General features: G+C 32.7%; 1 protein-coding gene across 1 annotated transcript in view; it reads left to right on the forward strand.

Moving 5' to 3' along the window:
* The first annotated feature begins 4221 nt into the window (after positions 1 to 4221).
* LOC127718963 (immunoglobulin superfamily member 10-like) overlaps positions 4222 to 20688 on the forward strand; it is a 42226-nt gene continuing 25759 nt past the window's right edge. Inside the window, exons 1-8 of the mRNA XM_052225032.1 lie at positions 4222 to 4243; positions 9361 to 9412; positions 13836 to 13868; positions 14493 to 14795; positions 17095 to 17397; positions 18168 to 18467; positions 19019 to 19324; positions 19815 to 20105. Of these exons, the coding sequence (XP_052080992.1) occupies positions 9364 to 9412; positions 13836 to 13868; positions 14493 to 14795; positions 17095 to 17397; positions 18168 to 18467; positions 19019 to 19324; positions 19815 to 20105 (1585 nt within the window). The 5' untranslated portion in view covers positions 4222 to 4243; positions 9361 to 9363. The remainder of the gene's footprint in view (positions 4244 to 9360; positions 9413 to 13835; positions 13869 to 14492; positions 14796 to 17094; positions 17398 to 18167; positions 18468 to 19018; positions 19325 to 19814; positions 20106 to 20688) is intronic.

Here is a 20688-nt window from a genome sequence, read left to right on the forward strand (position 1 = left end):
CCTTATTTACTGCGTCACGTGTCCTAGTTGTCACGAAAATTATACATGTTATATTGGACAGACCAGGAATAACCTCTGTGAACGGGTGCGCGTTCATAAAGAACAAATAAAACACCCGCAATATAGAAACTCGCCAGTTAGTGAACATCTTGACATTTGTGTTAAAAAAACAATTTAAAATAATGCCTATTTTTAAATGTGGACGGGATGAAGCCTATCGAAAGGAGATGGAACTTTACCTCTTAACAACGTTCCGATCAAGATTAAATCCCGAGAACGTTTAATTACGAACAATGCCGGAACGTCTCAAGCATCCTTAACGACGCTTATTCAGTTATCCTGAAGAGTCCTAAATGGAAGGATGAAGTCGATTGAACTACTAACTTGTTTAATTATTTTACTATTTATTTTATGAATATATACATCTGCACAGGTGAATTTTTGTTTACGCCTGTATAAATATATTATGTTCTTTACAGTAACCAAATATATGGATGGTGATGTTCCTTTGGCACAATCTTATGGTGTTTATATTTCACAACTCGATCGCTATGCCCGTGTCTGTTGTGACATTTTTGATTTTAACGAACGTAATCTATCTATAACTGGTAAATTATTAAGTCAGGGATTTCGTTATCACAAATTACTAAAACCTTTTCTTAATTCTTTCATAAATAAAAATATTTGGTTTTGAAGTTTGGTTGCACCTGTAGAAAACATATTTCGAATGGGATAGCACATCATCATTCTTAGGTAGACTTTGCTTACCGTGCCCGGAGATTTAGAAACGACCTTGGTAAACGAATCGATACTTGAAATAAACTTATTCTAAAAGGTTACAAATTCAACACTGTTATTATATCTTTCAATACTATTTTATTGGTGTTAATATTGATTTTGTTATCAGTAAATTAAAGGCAAACTAAATATTATTTTTATATTCATATGATCATTCACAGTACTACAACCTGTTTCGATTCCTGTATCATGGCATTGCACAAGGTCAAGTTTTTCTCTGACTGTTTATGACGTCTTTGAACTTAATCCCTAAAATGGTTGATGTATACTGATTGATAATTTAATCTTAGATGCATGATTTATTTTAGTTGTTATTGGTTTTTGAACTAGCTGTCGATAACTGCGAGTATTCGCAGATCTGTACTTAGTGTCTTTTTCTAGTTCGTTCTTGTGTTGTACTGTTACACCACTGTCCCAGATCGAGCGGAGGGTGTGATCCCGCTAACATGTTTAACCCCGCCATAATCTGTATGTATGTGCTCGTCCTAAGCAAGGAACATATAATTCCGTAGTTGTCGTTTGTTCCTGTGAGACATATTTGTTTTTAATTCATTTTTGTGTACATAAATTTGGCCGTTTGCTTTCTCGTTTGAATTGTTTTACATCTGTCATTTCAGGGCCTTTTATAGCTGACTATGCAGTATGGGCGTTGCTAATTGCTGAAGGCCGTACGGTGACCTATAGTAGTTAATTTCTGTGTAAATTGGTCTCTTGTGAAGCCATGTCTAATTGGCAATCATACCACATCTTCTTTTTTGTATATACAAGTTTTGGCTCGCGTGCCAGGTGACAAAACAATGTGGTTTAAATCATTAGATATTGTTTCAGTACCTGCCAATTTAGACATTACCATTTATTTATTGAAAAGTAAGTGAAATATGTGCACCACCTGGGATCAACCGATAACCACTTCTTCTAAAAACAGTATGCAAATGTTCATTTGCCGTAATATGTGAAAAGGTCATCTTTTTATAATTATTATTATTATTACATGTATTATACAGTATTTATAACAGTGCATTATATAATATCACAATTACGCTAAGCGCTTTACACCATATTCATTCACATATATAAGTATTAACAATAAGATATGAAAGCCCATATCATGAAACCCTTAAACAAACAGATTTAAGATAAATGGCATATAAAACTATACTATTAAATTGACTGATACACAATAAAATTTATTTAAAATGGGCATGGTAAAATTAAGGAGACATTGAACCCGTACGAATAGAAAAAAATATAGATTCAAAAATATTTGCTCAAAATTCAAAAATTACAGTGATATAAAAAGTATTTTAAGAACTATGAAAAAGCATGTTTGAATAAATGAGTTTTCAGGTTTTTCTTAAAAGCGTTCACAGAATTGATGTTCCGTATATAACTTGGCCGGTGCCTCCTCGTTCAAAGCCTTAAACCCATAGACAAGAAGCTTATATTGGCATCTATACGTTTCGGGGAGGTAATGGAGAGACTTCAGGATTGGTGTGATGTGGTCGTACTTCCTCCTTCTTGTAATGACCCTGGCTGCTGTGTTTTGGACTCGCTGTAATCTTTGAATAGTAGTTGATGGGAGTCCATACAGCAATGCGTTCCCATAATCCAACCGAGAGGTTACAAGAGAGCATACTAATGTTTTGCATGCTTCTTCGGTAATAGATGGACGAATTCGTCCAATGTTTCTGATCTGATGAAAACATGATTTTGAAACAGCGCTAATTTGTTTGTCCATTGCCAAAGTTTTCTCAAAAATAAATGCCTAGGTTTTTTACGCACTCAGCATCACTGACAACGTTTCCACCAAAATTGAGATGCAATTCTGAGAGGTCCTTCACTCGGTTTTTTGGAGCAAATACTATCAGTTCAGTTTTATCCTCGTTTAATTTTAGCATATTCGAGCACATCCACTTACTGATATTAGCTACGCAAGCCTCAAGTCGCTTTGATATGTTTGTCCAATTATGAAGTGGTTTGAACACGAGATAAACTGTAGTGTCGTCTGCATATCAGTGATAGCACATATTATGGCGTTTACACATTTCGCCAATTGGTCTTGAGAAAATGCAATAAAGTTTTTGTCCCAGGACCAATCCTTGAGGTACACCAAATGGGAGACGAAACTCATCCGAAAGAACAGAACCAATAGCGATTCGTTGAGTCCACATCTCGTGATATGACTTCAACCAACTAAGTGCTGTACCGGTTATCCCACAAGAGTATTCCATTCGCTTTATCAGAATATGATGATCGATAACATGGAAAGCAGCCGATAGGTCTAGCATTAGTAAAACGGCACAACAGTCGTTATCAAGTGCAACAGTGATGTCATGATGCACACGAAGTAGTCCTGTCTCAGTCGAATGACACGCACAGTAGGCTGATTGTACATTGTCGTGAAGAGAGTTTGACGTATGATGGTTTTCAAGTCGAGTCTCGACGACCTTTTCCACCACTTTGGATACAAACGGGAGATTAGAGACTTGTCGATAATTTTTCAACACCTCTTTGTCTAAACCAACCTTTTTCAGGTTCAATCCACCATTTGCTACATAAGAAAATGCCTGTACCGGGTTAGGAATATGACAGTTGTTATCAGTTCGTTTGATGTGTTTGAACTTTTGATGTTGCCATTTGATTAGGGACTTTCCGTTTTGAATTTTCCTCGGAGTTCAGTATTTTTGTGATTTGACTTTTTTTCAAGAGTGGTCAAAACAACTGCCTTCTTGAAAGAAAGTGGTACACAACACTGTTCCCGTGACAAGTTCACTATCTTGGTGACGACGGTAGCTAAACTGTTCAGACACGGTATAAGAAATATGTATGTCTCTTACAGCACTCATATTATATTGAATGTTCGAAGGTTAATTTCAAAGTAAAAAAGAAACTCCACGTCGATACAGGAATGCAGTAGAATTTGTGGATGAATAAGGACACAAAATGCAAAGAAGTTAATTAATTTCAGCTACCATCAAAACGTTCTTTTTATAGCTAAATTTTGAAAGGAGATATCCTATTGGATATTGTCCCTTTAGCTCCCTCAGTTATCGATCCTCTTTTTGTGAGAAAAAAAAACTGGTATGCTTTTTCAATTAACAACAATTCACATAATTTACATTCAAGGAATACAATACGCCATAAATTGATGAAAAGTACTTCAACTGGTAAACAAACCCACTATCAATCTAGCAATTTACTGATTTTCAGCCAACGATCACTTGTCATGTGTTTTTATAGTCAAGTGCTCTATTTAAATTGTATTCACCTGTTAAATGAATTCTTGGGGTAGCTAATTTTTTGAAAATACGCTTTGGCAGCCCTCCGGTAACCTGTTTGTATGTCTTTATATCTCGTAGGTAATAAGTAACACAAAATTGTATTGACTATAAATACAGGTTTCTTAACCAACCTTCATACGCATCTGTCGGCTTTTTATAAACAGGTTAGTTGATTTGTTTCTTTTTTCTTTTTTCTTTTGTCATTGCCTAATTGCTTTTTAATTAGTACTTTCAATATTCATTAATGCACCCCAAATAATGCAGAATTATGATTATTATTTAGGGACAGTGACCTGACTTTGTGTACATTTTTTGTAGCAATCGGTATTGGTTATAAGGATTATTTACCCGACATGCTGCAATAACCTGTGTAATATTTTATTGCCATTCACAGTGACAGCACTATGCAGTCGATTAACTCTTAGCACTATTTGTAGCTCTATCAATAGACAAAAATACCGAAATCCAAAATTAAAACAAAATGCGTTGTATTGTATTTCCAAACAGTAAAATTTGCTTTGAAGCCGCATATTAGATATGGCTCTTTAAATTATTACTTATGAATCTAATATTAACTTTATTTATTCAAAGTCAATTTTAAATACTATCCGCGAGCAAATACCGACTACTGGATCGACAATAGGCTAATAGTCCACCAGCCGCAGATAGACCAAATTCAAGAATAAAACTAACTCTTTTCTCGATTAAGAGTCTTTAGAACTGCTCATGTCAACTTAAGAGGATGTTTTCTTATAACTAGTTAGTATTTCCAATTAATAGACAAGGCTTGGACATGAATGTAATGGTTTGCAAATTGTTCATATGCCATTCCAAAGCAGGAACTTCAAAAGTGGTGACATTTGGTGAACTATTGTCTTGATTGTAATCTCAGTATTTTTGATTGATTGTTTTTTTTTTCTTTTCTTGAGGCGATTGCATAGTCAATTTGGTATCGACTTTTGAATGTCCCTTATATATATTTCGTTTCTCTTGTAAGAACAATCAGGTACAGAAGGCTGTTATTCTTTCCTTATAAAATAACTTTAGTTTCATATAGGTACAATACGTTAAAGAACGGAACAGTAACTTTGACCTCTCTTTCTTTCCTTACTTCCTAAACGTATCATATTTTGCTAATGAAAACATCTTAACTTTTCATTTAACAGTTTTCTAGCAACACATGTTCTGCTTTGTTTGCTTCGCATAATCTCTCGCTAAATAGAAACAGCTTAACTAATATGTCCAACCTCTTTTTGAAATTAATCAGCTTTAATGTCAGTAATTCCTCTGATGGTGGATTGTTAATTCCCGAGGGTATCACCAGCCATGTAGTCCGTAAATTATTAATGGCATGCAAATGCGGATATTATGTAATAAAATTTGCTGTTAGAAAATTTGGTAAAGTGTTTAAATTCAAGGAATATATCTTCATCATTCAAAGCTCTGATTCCTTGTCAAACTTTGGCATAACTATTTGTCTTTTCTGTTTTTGTTTTTATCGGTATTTCAATTCTAATTTAATTTTTATATAATTTTGGAATTTTCATGTATTTCGGACTCGTGCATCACTGACGAGACAAACATTGTCGAAATGCGTATCTGGTGAGGTAAAATAGATACCTTTAATAGTGTTATTAACTATGCAAACTATATGCTAACAGCTTGAACGTTTACTGATGAAAAGCCAACGATCATACATCAACCATTATAACAAATTAATGTTCTTTGTAAGACTCAGTATGATGTTTATCTTTAAAATCTTCTTCGGATATTTAATGTTTGTCTGACCTCATTTACTCATATCATCGACAATAGTCAAAATATATTTGTCCTGATAGTCAGACACCGCTTTGTCCATTGACTTTTATCTGTATATATTATTTGAACAACTGAATCAAAATCTTTGTGTTTATAGATCAATTTGTAAATGTGTTTTGTTGTTGTTATTTTCTTAGTGTGATACATGTATGTTTTATTGAAGAAATACAACACATTAAGTTAGCTGTATATATATAAAAATTCAATTTGTCACGTGAATACATTTGATATAGGGTTTGTACTAAATAGAAGTGGAAGAATACATTAATTTTGTAATTACTTTCCAGCAAAGTTGACACTAGATGACAAACTATCGACAGTTGGTTGATACCATTCCAGCTGTACTTAAACATCCCGTCATTGTATTATTGCACTATTGTTAATATTTATATTCATGTCTTTCATTTTTGCTAATGTGCTTTGTCTATATGCCTTTTTGTGCTTCTTTGTTATATATTTGTTTTTTTTAATAGTGATTAAGATAATAACACTTTCTTGACTGCTGTACCCCAATTTTTGAAATTTTTACCTATTATGTCTGTTTGTTTTGTTCACACATCGTTGTCAATATAATGGAATTTGATGCAACTGTCATACAAGTGAGTGGTTTAGCTAGCTATAAAACCAGTTTTAATCTACTATTTACTACATAAGAAAATGCCTGTACCAAAGTAGGAGTATGACAGTTGTATCCATTCATTTGATTAGTTTGAGCTTTTGATTTTGCCATTTGATGAAAGACTTTCCGGTTTGAATTTTCCTCGGAATTCAGTATTTGTTTGTGATTTTTCTTTTTATACCCTGAATGTATCATCGACCGAGTAATCACTGCTTTGCAGACATAATTGACATTGGTTTTGTTTAAATCAGTAAAATGTTCAAAGTTACTTTTTTCGTTAACGGTAAGTGATATATGTTTTGCAAGATGAATAACAATTATAAAAAATAATCATTGAACAAAATAACATATTGATAATAGTAAACCTACTTGACATAACATTCATATAATTTGCAACATTTCCAAAATTGTCTGCATGTTGTTCTACAGTTCGGGTTTTGATCGGCTATGTATATTATTGTGTTATGTACATAAAGAATACTGTTGATCGTATCGCAAAGGAGGTGTAAATCTAGTGACACAATCTTGAACGATATCCAAATTATTCATACTTTTAAAAATAGCTTACAATTCATGTTTATCATGCGAAACGTTGTTTTTGTTCATTTAACATTTGTAAACTTTGTACATGATGATTGAAAAGATATAGAGTCCCAATGATTTATCAACATTTCTTAATGCCCAGTGACTTTTTGTCAGCACTTTAACATGATTAAGAACAGCTAAATGTTAAATCACCAATTCACACAATGTCTTCATACTAATGTTGTTTATGATGTTATTATTATGTATTTATTTTGTTCGTTTATGCATTATTAGTATGTAATGAAGAAGACGTTCTAAGTTGTAAAACTTGAGTCTGATCCTATTGTCAATGTTTTTGACAATAAAATATGTTTAAACACGATGTTTTTTTCTTATGGAGAAAGTAAGAAAGGGTTACTAAATGTATCTTTGTTACCTGTTACAACCACTTGGTCGATGCAACTACTTGTTGATGTCGCCCTTACCTAGGGTGCCAACAGCTCAGTAGTTAGTACTTTGTGTTGACATGAAATAGCATTGGCCAGGTATTGCTATTTTCTGTAAATTTTCTGTTTGAAAATTTTGAATTTTTCTCGACAAAGTTTGTTTTTGTCCATATGCATAAATGACCATTAGCCATTTTTGGCTTTTCAATGTGAAATTGTTTGATCCAATGTTCTTCAATTTTGTGTTTGATCAAGCCTATCAATTTGTTCATATGCGAGAGCCACTGGTTATTCTTATGTACTAGTAGATGGACAATGTGTATGTCGTAACAATGTATAAGCCTAGTGTCTTTGATGAGTTTTTACAACTTCTGGAAAGATGCAATTGCTTGTTGACTTTTCATTCCCAATAGCGTAACATATGCAGTAGTAAGAACTTATGTTGACAAGAAATACCAAATATATGTTCATTTCTGTAAATACTCTTTTTAAAAAAATATTTTGAATGATTCGAAACCCGAAATTTATTTTTTATTTTGAAAATTTGGCTTACAATCATGACAATGGTGTTCAACTTCATTTTATTTAAACTAAATGCTCGTATGACGTATCAAGTTATATGGCATCTTTGATGGGCAAAAAAAAAGAATTATTTAAGACCAGTATTGCACTAAAATTGATAGAAAAAAACATAGCGACAACGAAAGAAAAAAAATTAACAAAGAACACAAATACAAAAAAAAGATAACAAATAGCCTACAAAACATTTCGCATAGATCAAGAATACACGCAATACATGAAAAAAGTAAAATCATAAAAATACTAAACTCCAAGGGAAAATTCAAAAGAAAAGTCCCTTATCTAATGGCAATATCAAAGGCTTATAAACACATCAAACGAATGCAAGTTTTGTTGAAGATCTGTTGATTTCGTGTGTTTGTTCTGGAGCTAAATTTGAAAAAAAAATCAAGTGATATTTTTATCAATACCACTTTATTTGTGAATTGTGTGTGATTTAATATTATGTTATGTTATATTTATGTATGATTCATTGGTAATATTCAACTCCTCATGGTCGCTATGATTATCAAATACAGTGTCTTCACATTTATCTGATATATCACTAATTAACTCCACCTGTTTTATAATAGTTAAAACCCTGGGACGGACCACGTTTTGAATTGAGATAGATGTGGACCTTAGTTCTTTTGTAAAAAGTAAAATAACAAAAATACCGAACTCCGAGGAAAATTAAAAACGGAAGTTCATAATCAAATGGCAAAATCAAAAGCTCAAACTTATCAAACGAACGGATAACAACTGTCATATTCTTGACTTAGTATAGTCATTTTCTTATGTAGAAAATTGTGGTTTAAACCTTGTTTCATAGCTAGCTAAACCTGTAACAATTTATTAATTTATTAACAAAAATTATAAATTGGTTGTAATAAATTTGTGCATTACCAAAAGCACTAAACACTGAGCTTTTGATATCTCCAATAACGGACAGCTAATTAGCCATAGTGTCGAATAAGTTAAGCAAACGAAAATAATGCTTTGTCAATTTTCTTAATACCTTTTATTTCCCTCGGTTTTTGTTTGTTGCCCGGATTTGTTTTTTCTCAATCGATTTATGAATTTCTAACAGCGTTATACTACTGTTGCCTTTATTTATTCTGCATCCGCAGTTTTTTTTTCGGAATTTGCACATTTAAATGTCGGTTAAATATGTACATGTAACAACACAAATATTCCTAAATACACACATGGTGCATCAAGTGATTTTGGTAGTTGCAATTTATGTATTTGATGAATGAACCTCCTTAATTTCAAGACTGTTCTTTAACCACACAATGTTTTTATTTTATTTCAGAAAATGACAAAGCTGTGGCGTGGTCTGGAGCTTGTACCTTTCCTTTTAATAGGTAAATGAAATTTGGATGCGAACATTTTGTATAGACCATGTGTTAATTGGTCGGTTTCTTATAAAAGATAGATTTATCCTTATGCACACAGTCAAGTTTTAAAAAGAACGCTGATATAGAATTGTTTAATGATGACAGCAACATAGAAAAACAGGAAAATAGATGGACGATCACACGAAGAATTGCAATTATTAGTTTTATAACACCATATAAAACATTTAAACAAAATACTCGCGTGTGATCAAAATTAAAAGATTTGAAAAAAATAAATTTGAATTATTTGTATTAAAAAAATAAATGCATTCTTATATTTTAGAAACCCACATTTTTAATTTAATTTTGTGTGTGTTTAATGTGTGGATGAGTGTATGTTTGATAAAACACATTGTTTTGCTGGTATATATTGCACAATGACAAATCTACTAATTACTGAATACACTATTTTGCTTCATATCGAAACGTGTATTTTATAAATGTTATTCATTTATGGTTGTGGCCTGTTATCTATTTCTTGCATAGCTATTTCTCGTACCACACTGTACGGAGTGTGATACCAAAAAGTGATACGGAAATTTGCCTAAATTTGATTGGCTTATCGAGAATCACAAGGCGATATTTCGGCATTTCTATTGGCTATTCGATAGGTCATCGATGACTTTCAAAGGTTAAGACGATGTACATTTCGTTCATGGCAACATACACTATGTGATTCTTCAATAATATACTAAATACTGACACATTTCACCTGAAAATCTACTTTTTGTCAAATTTTATTACATTCTGAAGCGTATAAAAAGTCTTGAAATGCCTGTGTTAAAGTTTGATACTAGAAAAAGATATATGACTTCATACTGGAATGTGCAAACGACTAGATCTACATTTCGCGGATTTTTTTATTTAACACATTAAGAGTGTTGACCATTAGAGAAATATGTTTAACAACTTGTGAAAATTGGATATCGCTTGGTATATTTGTGTTTTCTTGTCTTTAATTTTTGCTAATATGCTTGGTCTATATGCCATTTTGTGCTTTTTTGTTACATATTTGTATGGGTTCTTTTAGTGATTAAGATTATAACACAATGTTGACTGCTGTATTTTTGACTTTTTTACCTATTATGTCTGTTTGTTTTGTTCACGCAGTGTTATCAATATAATGGAATTTGATGCGACTGTCATACAAGTGAGTGGTTTAGCTAGCTATAAAACCAGGTTCAATCCATCATTTTCTACATTAGAAAATGCCTGTACCAAGTCAGGAATATGACAGTTGTTATCCATTCGTTTGATGTGTTTGAGCCTTTGATTTTGCCATTTGATTAGAGACTTTCCGTTTTGAATTTTCCTCAGAGTTCAGTATTTTTGTGATTTTATTTTTTGATATCAACTCCCGTTATTTAATTTAAATAGTAATAATAAACTCGCCGAAGGTTCGTTTATAATTAAATTGAAATTAAATAACTCGAGTTGAAATCAAGCGATTTCTATTCTCACGCGTTATGTAACCTCTAAAAATTAATTGAACCTTAACTTAACGTTGATGTGGTTTGTATCAAATAATGTAGATTCATTTATTTTTGTGGGTACCAATTTTCATGGATTCGGGAAAACTTGCATATTAGTGGGTACTTAGTTTCGGGGTTTTGCTGAAGTCAACATACAAGTCTATGGACAATTTGTCATTTGTTGAAGATTTAAGTTCGTGGTTTCACCTGTTCCCACAAAATACGAAAATTGGTATCCATCGAATATTAATGAATCCACAGTAATACGAATTTTTTCCAATATTTACAGAGATTGGTGAATAATATTTGTTATTGGAAGCATCTGGAATCGGAAATGATAAACGGAAAAGGGCTACCGTAGATAATGTCTGCATGCAAACCAGGGAACACGTTTTGTTTTGGAATTAGCTTAGATATAAATGTTATCAGATGTCAGCGTTTATATTCTCCCCAAAATGGATACTTTATACAACTTACAAGGGCAACATGTTTAATTCAATACCAGATAAAACCACATTCAAATAAAATAGTTTAATTAATAAGATGAATAAAGCTGCTAAATGCTATTAAAACGTAACTTTTATCAACACATCATTCTAAGTATAACTCATTTGAGAAGATATTTACGTGCATAAAGTGTAGCAACATTTTAAAAAACATTGAACATTTTGCTCATTTACACAAATGTACTTTAGCACTTTTGATAGGTTGTTACATGTTTTATAAGCGCATAAAACCCCCTTAAAGGTTGAACAGAAATGTAACTACATAACATAAGAACTAAATTGTAATAATAACGTAGTTAACATATTGACACCTACCACAGAAAAAAACCCAGTAACTGCAAGCTAGTTCAAAAAAGTATAACAGAAATACCGAACTCAAGATAAATTAAAATAGAAGAAGTGAGCCCAAATGCAACTTGCTCATAAACAATGGTCTCCAAAAGCAATATGTCTCATTTGACATATTTCATAACTTGTAAACTCAATTTATTAGTTTGCGAACAATACAAATAGAATAGTGCAGATTTTGCTTAGACAAGTCATTGTCATTTGTATACATCAGACGATCGAAAGTCATGTGGCGCACAGCTTTTGATAGTTCATTTTATTATAAAAAAAGAGTTTGCAATTACACGGATACATGCATAACCTAATAAGAAAAGCTTTTGTTTTTGCAAAAGAATTTAAACCTGTGATCTAAGATATATTTGTGATACTGCAGTAAGTATTTCGTACATCACGAACATTCACGGCAACGATTACATAATTAGAGTCAACTTTGAATGAACTTGCATCTATTTGTTGCACTCTACCTCTGACCCATTTGGCCATGCGAGATATTGACACCCTGGGACAAGTATCGCCTGTAAACTTGTCTCTTTTCATCTTATTCTCTCAAAAAGATTCAATTATTTGTGGATCATGTGTTGCTAATCTTTTTTGCTACCGAAGCTTCTGGTTTATAGTTATTCTGTACATACAGTTTCTAGTTCGTGTTAACAAAAACGATACATAAATTGAGAAAAATAACAAGAGTAGTAAACTGCTTAGATAAGCCATATTAATTTATGGGTAGATTTAGGATGGCTGAATTGGTTTTTGGCTGTTGTAGCATCTGTCGACCTATTGGAGTTTTCTGGAAAATAGCCAAAATCACAAAAAGAGTAACACGAACGATTTTATACATTTGAGTAGCTCTTATATATTATTTTGATGATAATTTTTGATATGTTGAATTTCTACTATTCACTGTAACATTGACAAGAAATAAAAAATGCTCATTCACCATACTCATTTGAACCCTAACATATGACATCACATACCCCTGTATTGTAATCACTTATATTATTTTAATCGAATCGTTATCATCATGTAATGAAGATAACTTCCATTTGCAATGACAAATCGTTTGAATATACACAAGACTAATGTTAATGATGTCCTGGTAAAATTTAAACAAACTAACCAACCAATTAAAAACCAGGACCCACCAGTACCAATCAGTACCAAACTACAAGCACATAATGTTTCTCCTAAGTCAACCTTCCACAGTGTGAAATTGCTAATTGATGTTTTGAGATGAAGGATTATCAGATGATTGTACTATAGTTATATTTAATATGCATATTGTGTCATCAAAACTTTGACTGATAATGCCAATTTATTTTTTTTAACAAATGACGTGCTTCTTTCGCTTTGTAAACAACACCGTGATCAATTCTTGATATATCTATACTAAGCGCACTAAGAGATATACAAAATAATGTCTGTTACAGTTTTCCTCCCATGGAAATCCACACCTATTGTAACCTATGTGCAAACGCTATGTCGATTTCACTGTGTTAAAAATTGCAATTAAAGAATAATAACTACATAACCTTTACTTTTATTTTGATGCATTAGCATAAGAGCTCCGAAAAATTAGTTAAATCAAGGTAAAACAACATTCCGCGAAATTCCATTAATGTTTTTGTTGCCTTAACGTCATTTCAAAACATGACGTCATTCGAATGAAAAAGATAAAGCGGGAAGTTTTTCCGTTTCGTGAACCATCAAAGTTCGGATAAAATTACATGGTTTTTTTTATGTAGTTTTTTGTTAATTTTCTATTCTCTTGCGCATTTACTGTTTTCAGAAAGTTAACATGGCGGTTTCTTAGTTACGAAATGTCAACTGCTGATTAAGCGGTAGCTTAAGAATTGCAAATGTTGGGGATGAGAATAAAAAGAATAAAATTTACACAAGGCCTGGGCATTGATATTTCATTATTTTATACGTCACTAACGCTCAGGATACAATTCGAATAACACGGCTCAGACCCTATGTAAATTAACAACAAATATATGGCTTCAATGAATTATTTCTTAATTTTCTTCTTCATATCTTATTCAATAATATCTTTTAATGTTACAGCTATGAGCGATTTACACGTAAAAACTGTATTTGGTAAGTAAAAAACAATCAGTACAAAATTAACATTTCCATCTATTCTCGTATTATTAGTGTTATTTTATTTATGATTTTCGAAATCGATCTACAGTTCAATAACAATATAACTGCAACACAAAAAAAGAGTAAATACTTTAACATATTCAATATAAAAAAAATAAGATGCGCTACGATTGCCAATGAGACAAATCATCACAAGAGATCAAATGACACAGAAATTAAGAACTATAGGTCACCGTACGGCCGTCAACAATGAGCAAAGTCCGTACCGCAGAGTCAGCTATAAAATTCCCCGAAATGACAAATGTAAAACATTTAAGCGAGAACACTTACGGCCTAAATTTTTGTACAAAATATGAATATGTAACAGAGCAACAAACGACAAGCACTGAATTACAGGCTTCTGAATTGGGACAGCATATACCTACAGAATGTGGCGGGTTTAGACATGTTAGTGGAATACCAATCGTCCCCTTACATGAGACAGTTAAGAAAACAACATAATAACAAACTTTAAAAATCAGTTTAGAAAAATTAAACTCATCAGATGATGATGTCACGCTGGTATTAATAGTTCTTTGACTGGTGCTCTAACATATCGTTTAGTTTTCTTTTCATTAGGAAAACCTGCAGTTGGTATCAGTAAATTTGATTACAGAGAACAATATGGAAGTCGTGTAGCACTTAATTGCAGAATAACACCAGATCCTAAACTACCTACTGTACACGTTTTCTGGATGAAGAACATCTCTGGTATCATGGTTTCAATAGTAAGAGGACAAGGAAAGGAAGGCATGACACTTGACAATCCTTCACTAATTATTAATGACGCTAATTTTGCTGACTCTGGTCGGTATATTTGCTATGGTAGAGATAATTCTGCTACTGTTCAAAGTCCAGCTATCAGTCTTACAATACTTGGTGGTAAGCTGTTAAACCGATATATACCCTGTTCAATTTCTTTTAAAGAATAATGTAAACTGTAAAAATTGAGCTTACATACGTTAGTTAAATGCAGTTGATGTTTCTTTGAGAACACGAGTAGCAATATTATGAACTGAGCGTTTGAAAAGAGTGCATGCATGATTAGAATATGTAAATACATGTAAAAGAAAAAGAATATTTGGCGAATGCATCTAAAAAGGAACGAAAAAACTTTGTATGTTATCTTTTCAAGGATACAAGGAATATAATGCACGTTTTATCAACAAAAGACTCGCAGTGACGCTCGGATTTAAAAAAAATAATCAAAAACAACATATTGAGCAGGTTGGGTAAGACGTTGAAGAGCATTGATGGCCGAAAATGCAACATACAGTATAGGTCGAATATGGAATAGAAACGTGGAATGTTGCAAAGAGACAACAACCCGATCAAAGAGCGAAAAACCTCTCAAGGCCACTTATGGGTCTTCCCGCACAAAGAGTATTGCTTCACAGCGATACAGAAGCGACATTAAACTCCGAAACATACAAATACATCAAAATAAAACAAAAACAAAAATACATAAGACTAACAAAGGCTAGAGGTTCCTTACTTCTGATGCAAACATGTGGTTGGAAAAACATATTTTGTGATATCTCAAGCCGCCCCTATTTACCACTACTGACGGTAATCTGTTTCCTTGGGCACAAAGTACTGAGTATGAAAAAAATGTTGTAAAAAGTTAATTTTTATAAATATGCCTATATCGATCATATTTCATATCAACAATTTTTACTGGTCATAGGCTAGTGATAACCACAACGATTTCATGAAAACTGAAACATTGACAATGTATCCTACTTTCAAACAAGAGTCTAGAACCGCTACCAAAACACTTATTGAAATGGGAGTCCGTTTGAATCACTTTATTATATTTAATATCTTGCATGTTGATCAATCAGTTATAGCTACAATTAAAAGACAAAACTGTACAGTTTGAATGTAAAAATGGTGCATGGAAAAAAGAGATTAAATAATTATATACATATATTAGAGAAAACATAACAACCAAGACTACCGCTAACGGTTGTCATATAACATGTATAATCTACAATAATGTAAAATGACACCAAGCCATTAAAAAAATCAGAATACTATGAGCTTTCAATAAGGAAAACAATCAGTCTTAACAACATTTATGTCAATAATTTTAATTTGTTTTCACAGGCAGACTTTATAAAATGCAAACTGTTATTATGGCACCCTCAACGGAGTTGGGGTGACATATTGTTATTGTACGTTTCTTTTTTACTTATTACAATATGCTCCAAAGTTAATTAAACTTCACAAAAATATTGACTAGCATATGCAGATGTCCCATTTGACTTTGGAATTTCCAAAACGGCTGCCGTTGCCATGGAAACAGCAAAAACTTCAAAAATTTCAAAACGATCAAGACTCAATGAAACTTTACAATAATGTTAATTGGCATGTGTAGAAGCCCTCTTTGACATTGGAATTTACAAAATGGCGGCCGTTACCCTGGCAATGGGGGAACGAGGGTGCAGTCCGTTATAGCTAGCAATTACAAATCTAGTTCAATTTGTTTCCCGTTGTATGGTTGGCTCTAGACCTAATGGGGAAATTAGTATCTACGAATTACCATAAATAATGTCATTAATCAATCACAGGTAATAGTGCGGTTAACGAGTATTTGTTAACCCGCTTTATTTCTGTTAATCTTTGTGTGCATTTGTTATTGTATTTGTTTAAAACACGGACATAATTGCGGGAACAATTATTGCTAATGCCAGGAACTGATATAATTCACCGGGGCATGTTAACGAAACACATCCCCCAGCATTGTTCGCAGTAAATAAAAACACCTTCAAAATGTCTGAATTTACAGTTGTAAAAGAAAACTAGATGCTTTGAGAGGGTACAAGTCATATGCACAAATGCAAACCTAGGGATATCAAAAGCATATTACATTACCCTACGGGAGTACCCGAGATAACGCACAGTTTTTGGTGCAATTAGTGTTGTTTAGTCTTTAGTCCTCTATGTAGGTTTTATATACTGGTACTGTCGTTTGTTTGTCTCTTTCTTTTTTAGCCATGGAGTTGTCGTTTATTTTCGACTTATGAGTTTAAATATCCCTTTGAGAGTTTTTGATTCTCTTTTACAGTTAACTTTGTAAACCGTGTTTAGAAATTGTGTAAGCTATTTTTTAAACAAATTAAAAAGATAAAAGCAAGCAAATAGGGGTAATGAAAGAGTATATTTTTTGTATTATTAGATCCAATTATCAAAGTAGACCAAACCAAGTACGATGTGAACTACGGTCGTTCTGTCACACTGAGGGTTGATATCCAATCCAATAAGGAAACCCCTGTACGGAAAGTATTTTGGCAGCTTAATAACAAAGGGGTTATAACGACGATTGACTCTAAAACTGAAAAGATATCTGGAAATAACATTGATAATCCATCTCTAACCATCCAGACTGTAACAACATCTGAAGCTGGAAATTTTACTTGTTTTGCTACTCATGATATGGGAACTGCAACAAGTAAAGCTATCGTTGTACACGTAATAGGAGGTTAGTAGTTAAAACATATTCAAAACTCTGTAAGCCAATAAACCTGTTTTGACGTCTCTTCATCTTCCTGTCTTACCTATGCATGTTTACCATCAATTTAAATGTCAACCCCCTTATAAATATGAATGGCCTGCAACACCAATTCCTTTCGGGATATATTATTATCCGCTGGACATATTTTACCTTAACTACGCAAATGACACTCATCTTATATAGTACACCGAATCAATTGCCTGGAAAATATTATAATTTTACCCATGAAACATACGGCAAACTATGGCGGTGTTTGTTCAATGATTATCCGTTTTAGTCATTTACTTTTGTAAATGCCTTTGATTGTGTATGTATTACATTTTAAAAATAAAATGTTATTTGTAACTTTCAAGGTTAAACACTTTATCTAGAGATAAAATCAAAGAGACAACACAATAAAAAGTAAACTTTTATAACCGGTATTGTCACAGAAATGATCCCATAAACAACTTTCCATCTTACTAATAATAGAAGTTTTCTTCCATCAATAGGTTGACATGTATTTTCATAGTTAACTCTATTTCGTAATCATAAAACCTAACTTAACAACAAATAGCATTAAGTTAAGAAAATTATTTACTTCTTACCTATAATTTTTTGTTCTTTGTTTTATGCTTGCGTTTGATAAAATATTAATTTGTTCATAACATCGTGTCTATATTTGGTTTATATAATTATATATAACTCTACATGTTCAATTAAAAATCAATGTTACTGAGATTCATATCTCATTTTAGATTTACCATCCGTCAACGTTGAACAGAAAACGTACCAATCTGTTTATGGAGAAGATGTAACATTGAAGTGTATTGTTTTTTCGAATCTCAACATCGTTAATGTGTATTGGGAAAGAGTTCAAAATGGTACAAAAACAATCATAAACCGAGACTCAATTGGATATCAGGGTATCTCACCTACCTATCCGTCTTTGAATATCATTTATACTACTAAAACCCACATCGGAACATACAGATGCTTCGCCACTAATGTGGTTGGGACATCTATTAGTGGATCTACAACATTACATGTTATAGGCGGTAAGAGAAGCATACTATTAATATGGTCCTTCTTGCACATGAAAAGATCATATACATATTCAAGGTGTGGTTTAGATGCATTAACTGTGCGTTTGATCGATCGTTCCAGTATTACAATTATTAAATGTCAAATGCTTTAGTGAATTGATTTGTATTGTAAGATCTATTTTCAGCATAATTTCCTACAAAAAAAGGATTTAAACGACGTCGCATGGTCATGTAACTTACCCAAATCGAGGAAGCTTTTTTTTTTATAATGAAGATTTATTTTTTCATTTTTATCACATCAAAAGATAGCTCGGCCTTAAAGTAATGATGACAATAGTTTGAAATATCTTCAAGTGGATCTTAAGCATATGAGCCTCAACTCCAAGATTGCGACTGAACGGTGTAGTAAATACGTTTTTAAGTAGTATATATTTTATTTTGATGGCGCAAATTTCCACATTCGTTTATTTTGCAATACTTTTCTCCCCTCTCTCTCTCTCTCTCTCTCTCTCTCTCTCTCTCTCTCTCTCTCTCTCATTTAAAGTTAGACAAATGTTTTGTAGATAAACCAATTGCCACAACCACATCATCGATTTTGAATGCAAACTTCGGTGATTCAGTCACGCTTGAGTGCATTGTTCATGCATTTCCGACACCAAGGAAAATTTACTGGAAGAAAAGAATCAATAACCATACACCAACAATGTCAATAAACAAGGAATTTCCTGGAATATCCGGAAGTTCTATTGAGACACCTTCATTAACGATAAAGTATGCTACTCCTGCAAATGAAGGATATTACAGTTGTTTTGTTGAAAACACAGCTGGAGTCACTGAAAGTAAACCTGTCAACCTGATAGTGCTGGCATGTAATTATCTTTAAGAGACAAACAATAAATATCCCTTTAAAAACCGAATAGCTGCAATTAAATTAAATTTGTACATTTTTTTCCCATCCCAATCGGTGAATTTGTTTTTGAGAAATCGACATGACATAAACGCGGATCGCATTAATGACCACACATTGAACTGTGACGTAAACAATAATTTAACATAATCGTTTGCTCACAACAGAAGAAGGATACCAGGAGACTATATACGTCTAGTATACGTATATCTTTTCGTATTATCTGTACACCTGTACTAGTATAATAGGAAGGTCGGTTGCAGGATAAATATCAAAAAGTATTCTTTAAATAAATCATACTTGTTATATGCCCACATCGTTATGATTTCAATAACTTGTGACAGGAAAGTTTCAAACGATTCGTTAACAGATATTAACAAAATAATAAATCAATGTTATTGAATGTATCCTTTTAAAAAAAATAAAATTAGTGGAATGACAAACATTTTCAGCTCTCCCAGAAGTAAGTGTCCTTCTCCAGCCGATAATAACAGGAGCAGGATTAGACGTTATACTAAAATGCAGTATTCGGGCCGTACCACCAGCTATAGAAGTGTATTGGCAGAGAAATACAAACGATCATCAAACAATTATAAAGTCAAGTTCATTAAACATAGAGGGATCGACAGTCGGCAATCCGTCATTGACAATTCGGAAGGCTTCGGTCTCGATGTCTGGAGAATATACGTGCATTGCAAGAAATCCTGTTGGCACAGGAAGAAGTCTCCATACGATTTTAAAAGGTAAGAGAACAACTAGGGTGTATTAATGTTGCTGTAAATGCTGATACTGCTGTTGCTGCTGCTGTTGCTGAGAATGAGGATGAGGGTAAGGATAAGTTTGCTTTTACTTCCGAAGCCGATACGACACTGCCATACATTCGGTAATGTAAAGTATTGTTGAAGTAGGAAAATATTCAAATTGCATTCTAGTATGTTCATTTAAAGATTATACATTATGAGGAACACCCTAAAAGTCTAGGATTCATAAGAAGCGAAACACTTGCACTGCTTTTTGATAAGCAAGGACTTTAAATTGATAACCTACGGTTCCTCATAATTTCTAAATTTAATAACAGAATATTATAGAAAGGTTGTTATAAATCATGCCAGTACCGAAGTAGTGAATACCTGTTTTGTCATTACTTAAAAAAATCAATCAAACAAAAATAAATGTTTTGAATAAAGTTAATTATTTTCGGGTCTTTGCATTAACGGGACTTAACAATCAACACTGTTTATATCAACGGCCTAAATATAAAGTATAGAAAAACGTAAAACTGTTTCCGAATACTGCAAATCAAAGCACTTAATCGTCGCAGGTTTT

The sequence above is a fragment of the Mytilus californianus genome, unplaced genomic scaffold (assembly GCF_021869535.1).
Source record: "Mytilus californianus isolate M0D057914Y unplaced genomic scaffold, xbMytCali1.0.p SCAF_10, whole genome shotgun sequence".
In the NCBI taxonomy this organism is placed as follows: Eukaryota; Metazoa; Mollusca; class Bivalvia; order Mytilida; family Mytilidae; genus Mytilus; species Mytilus californianus.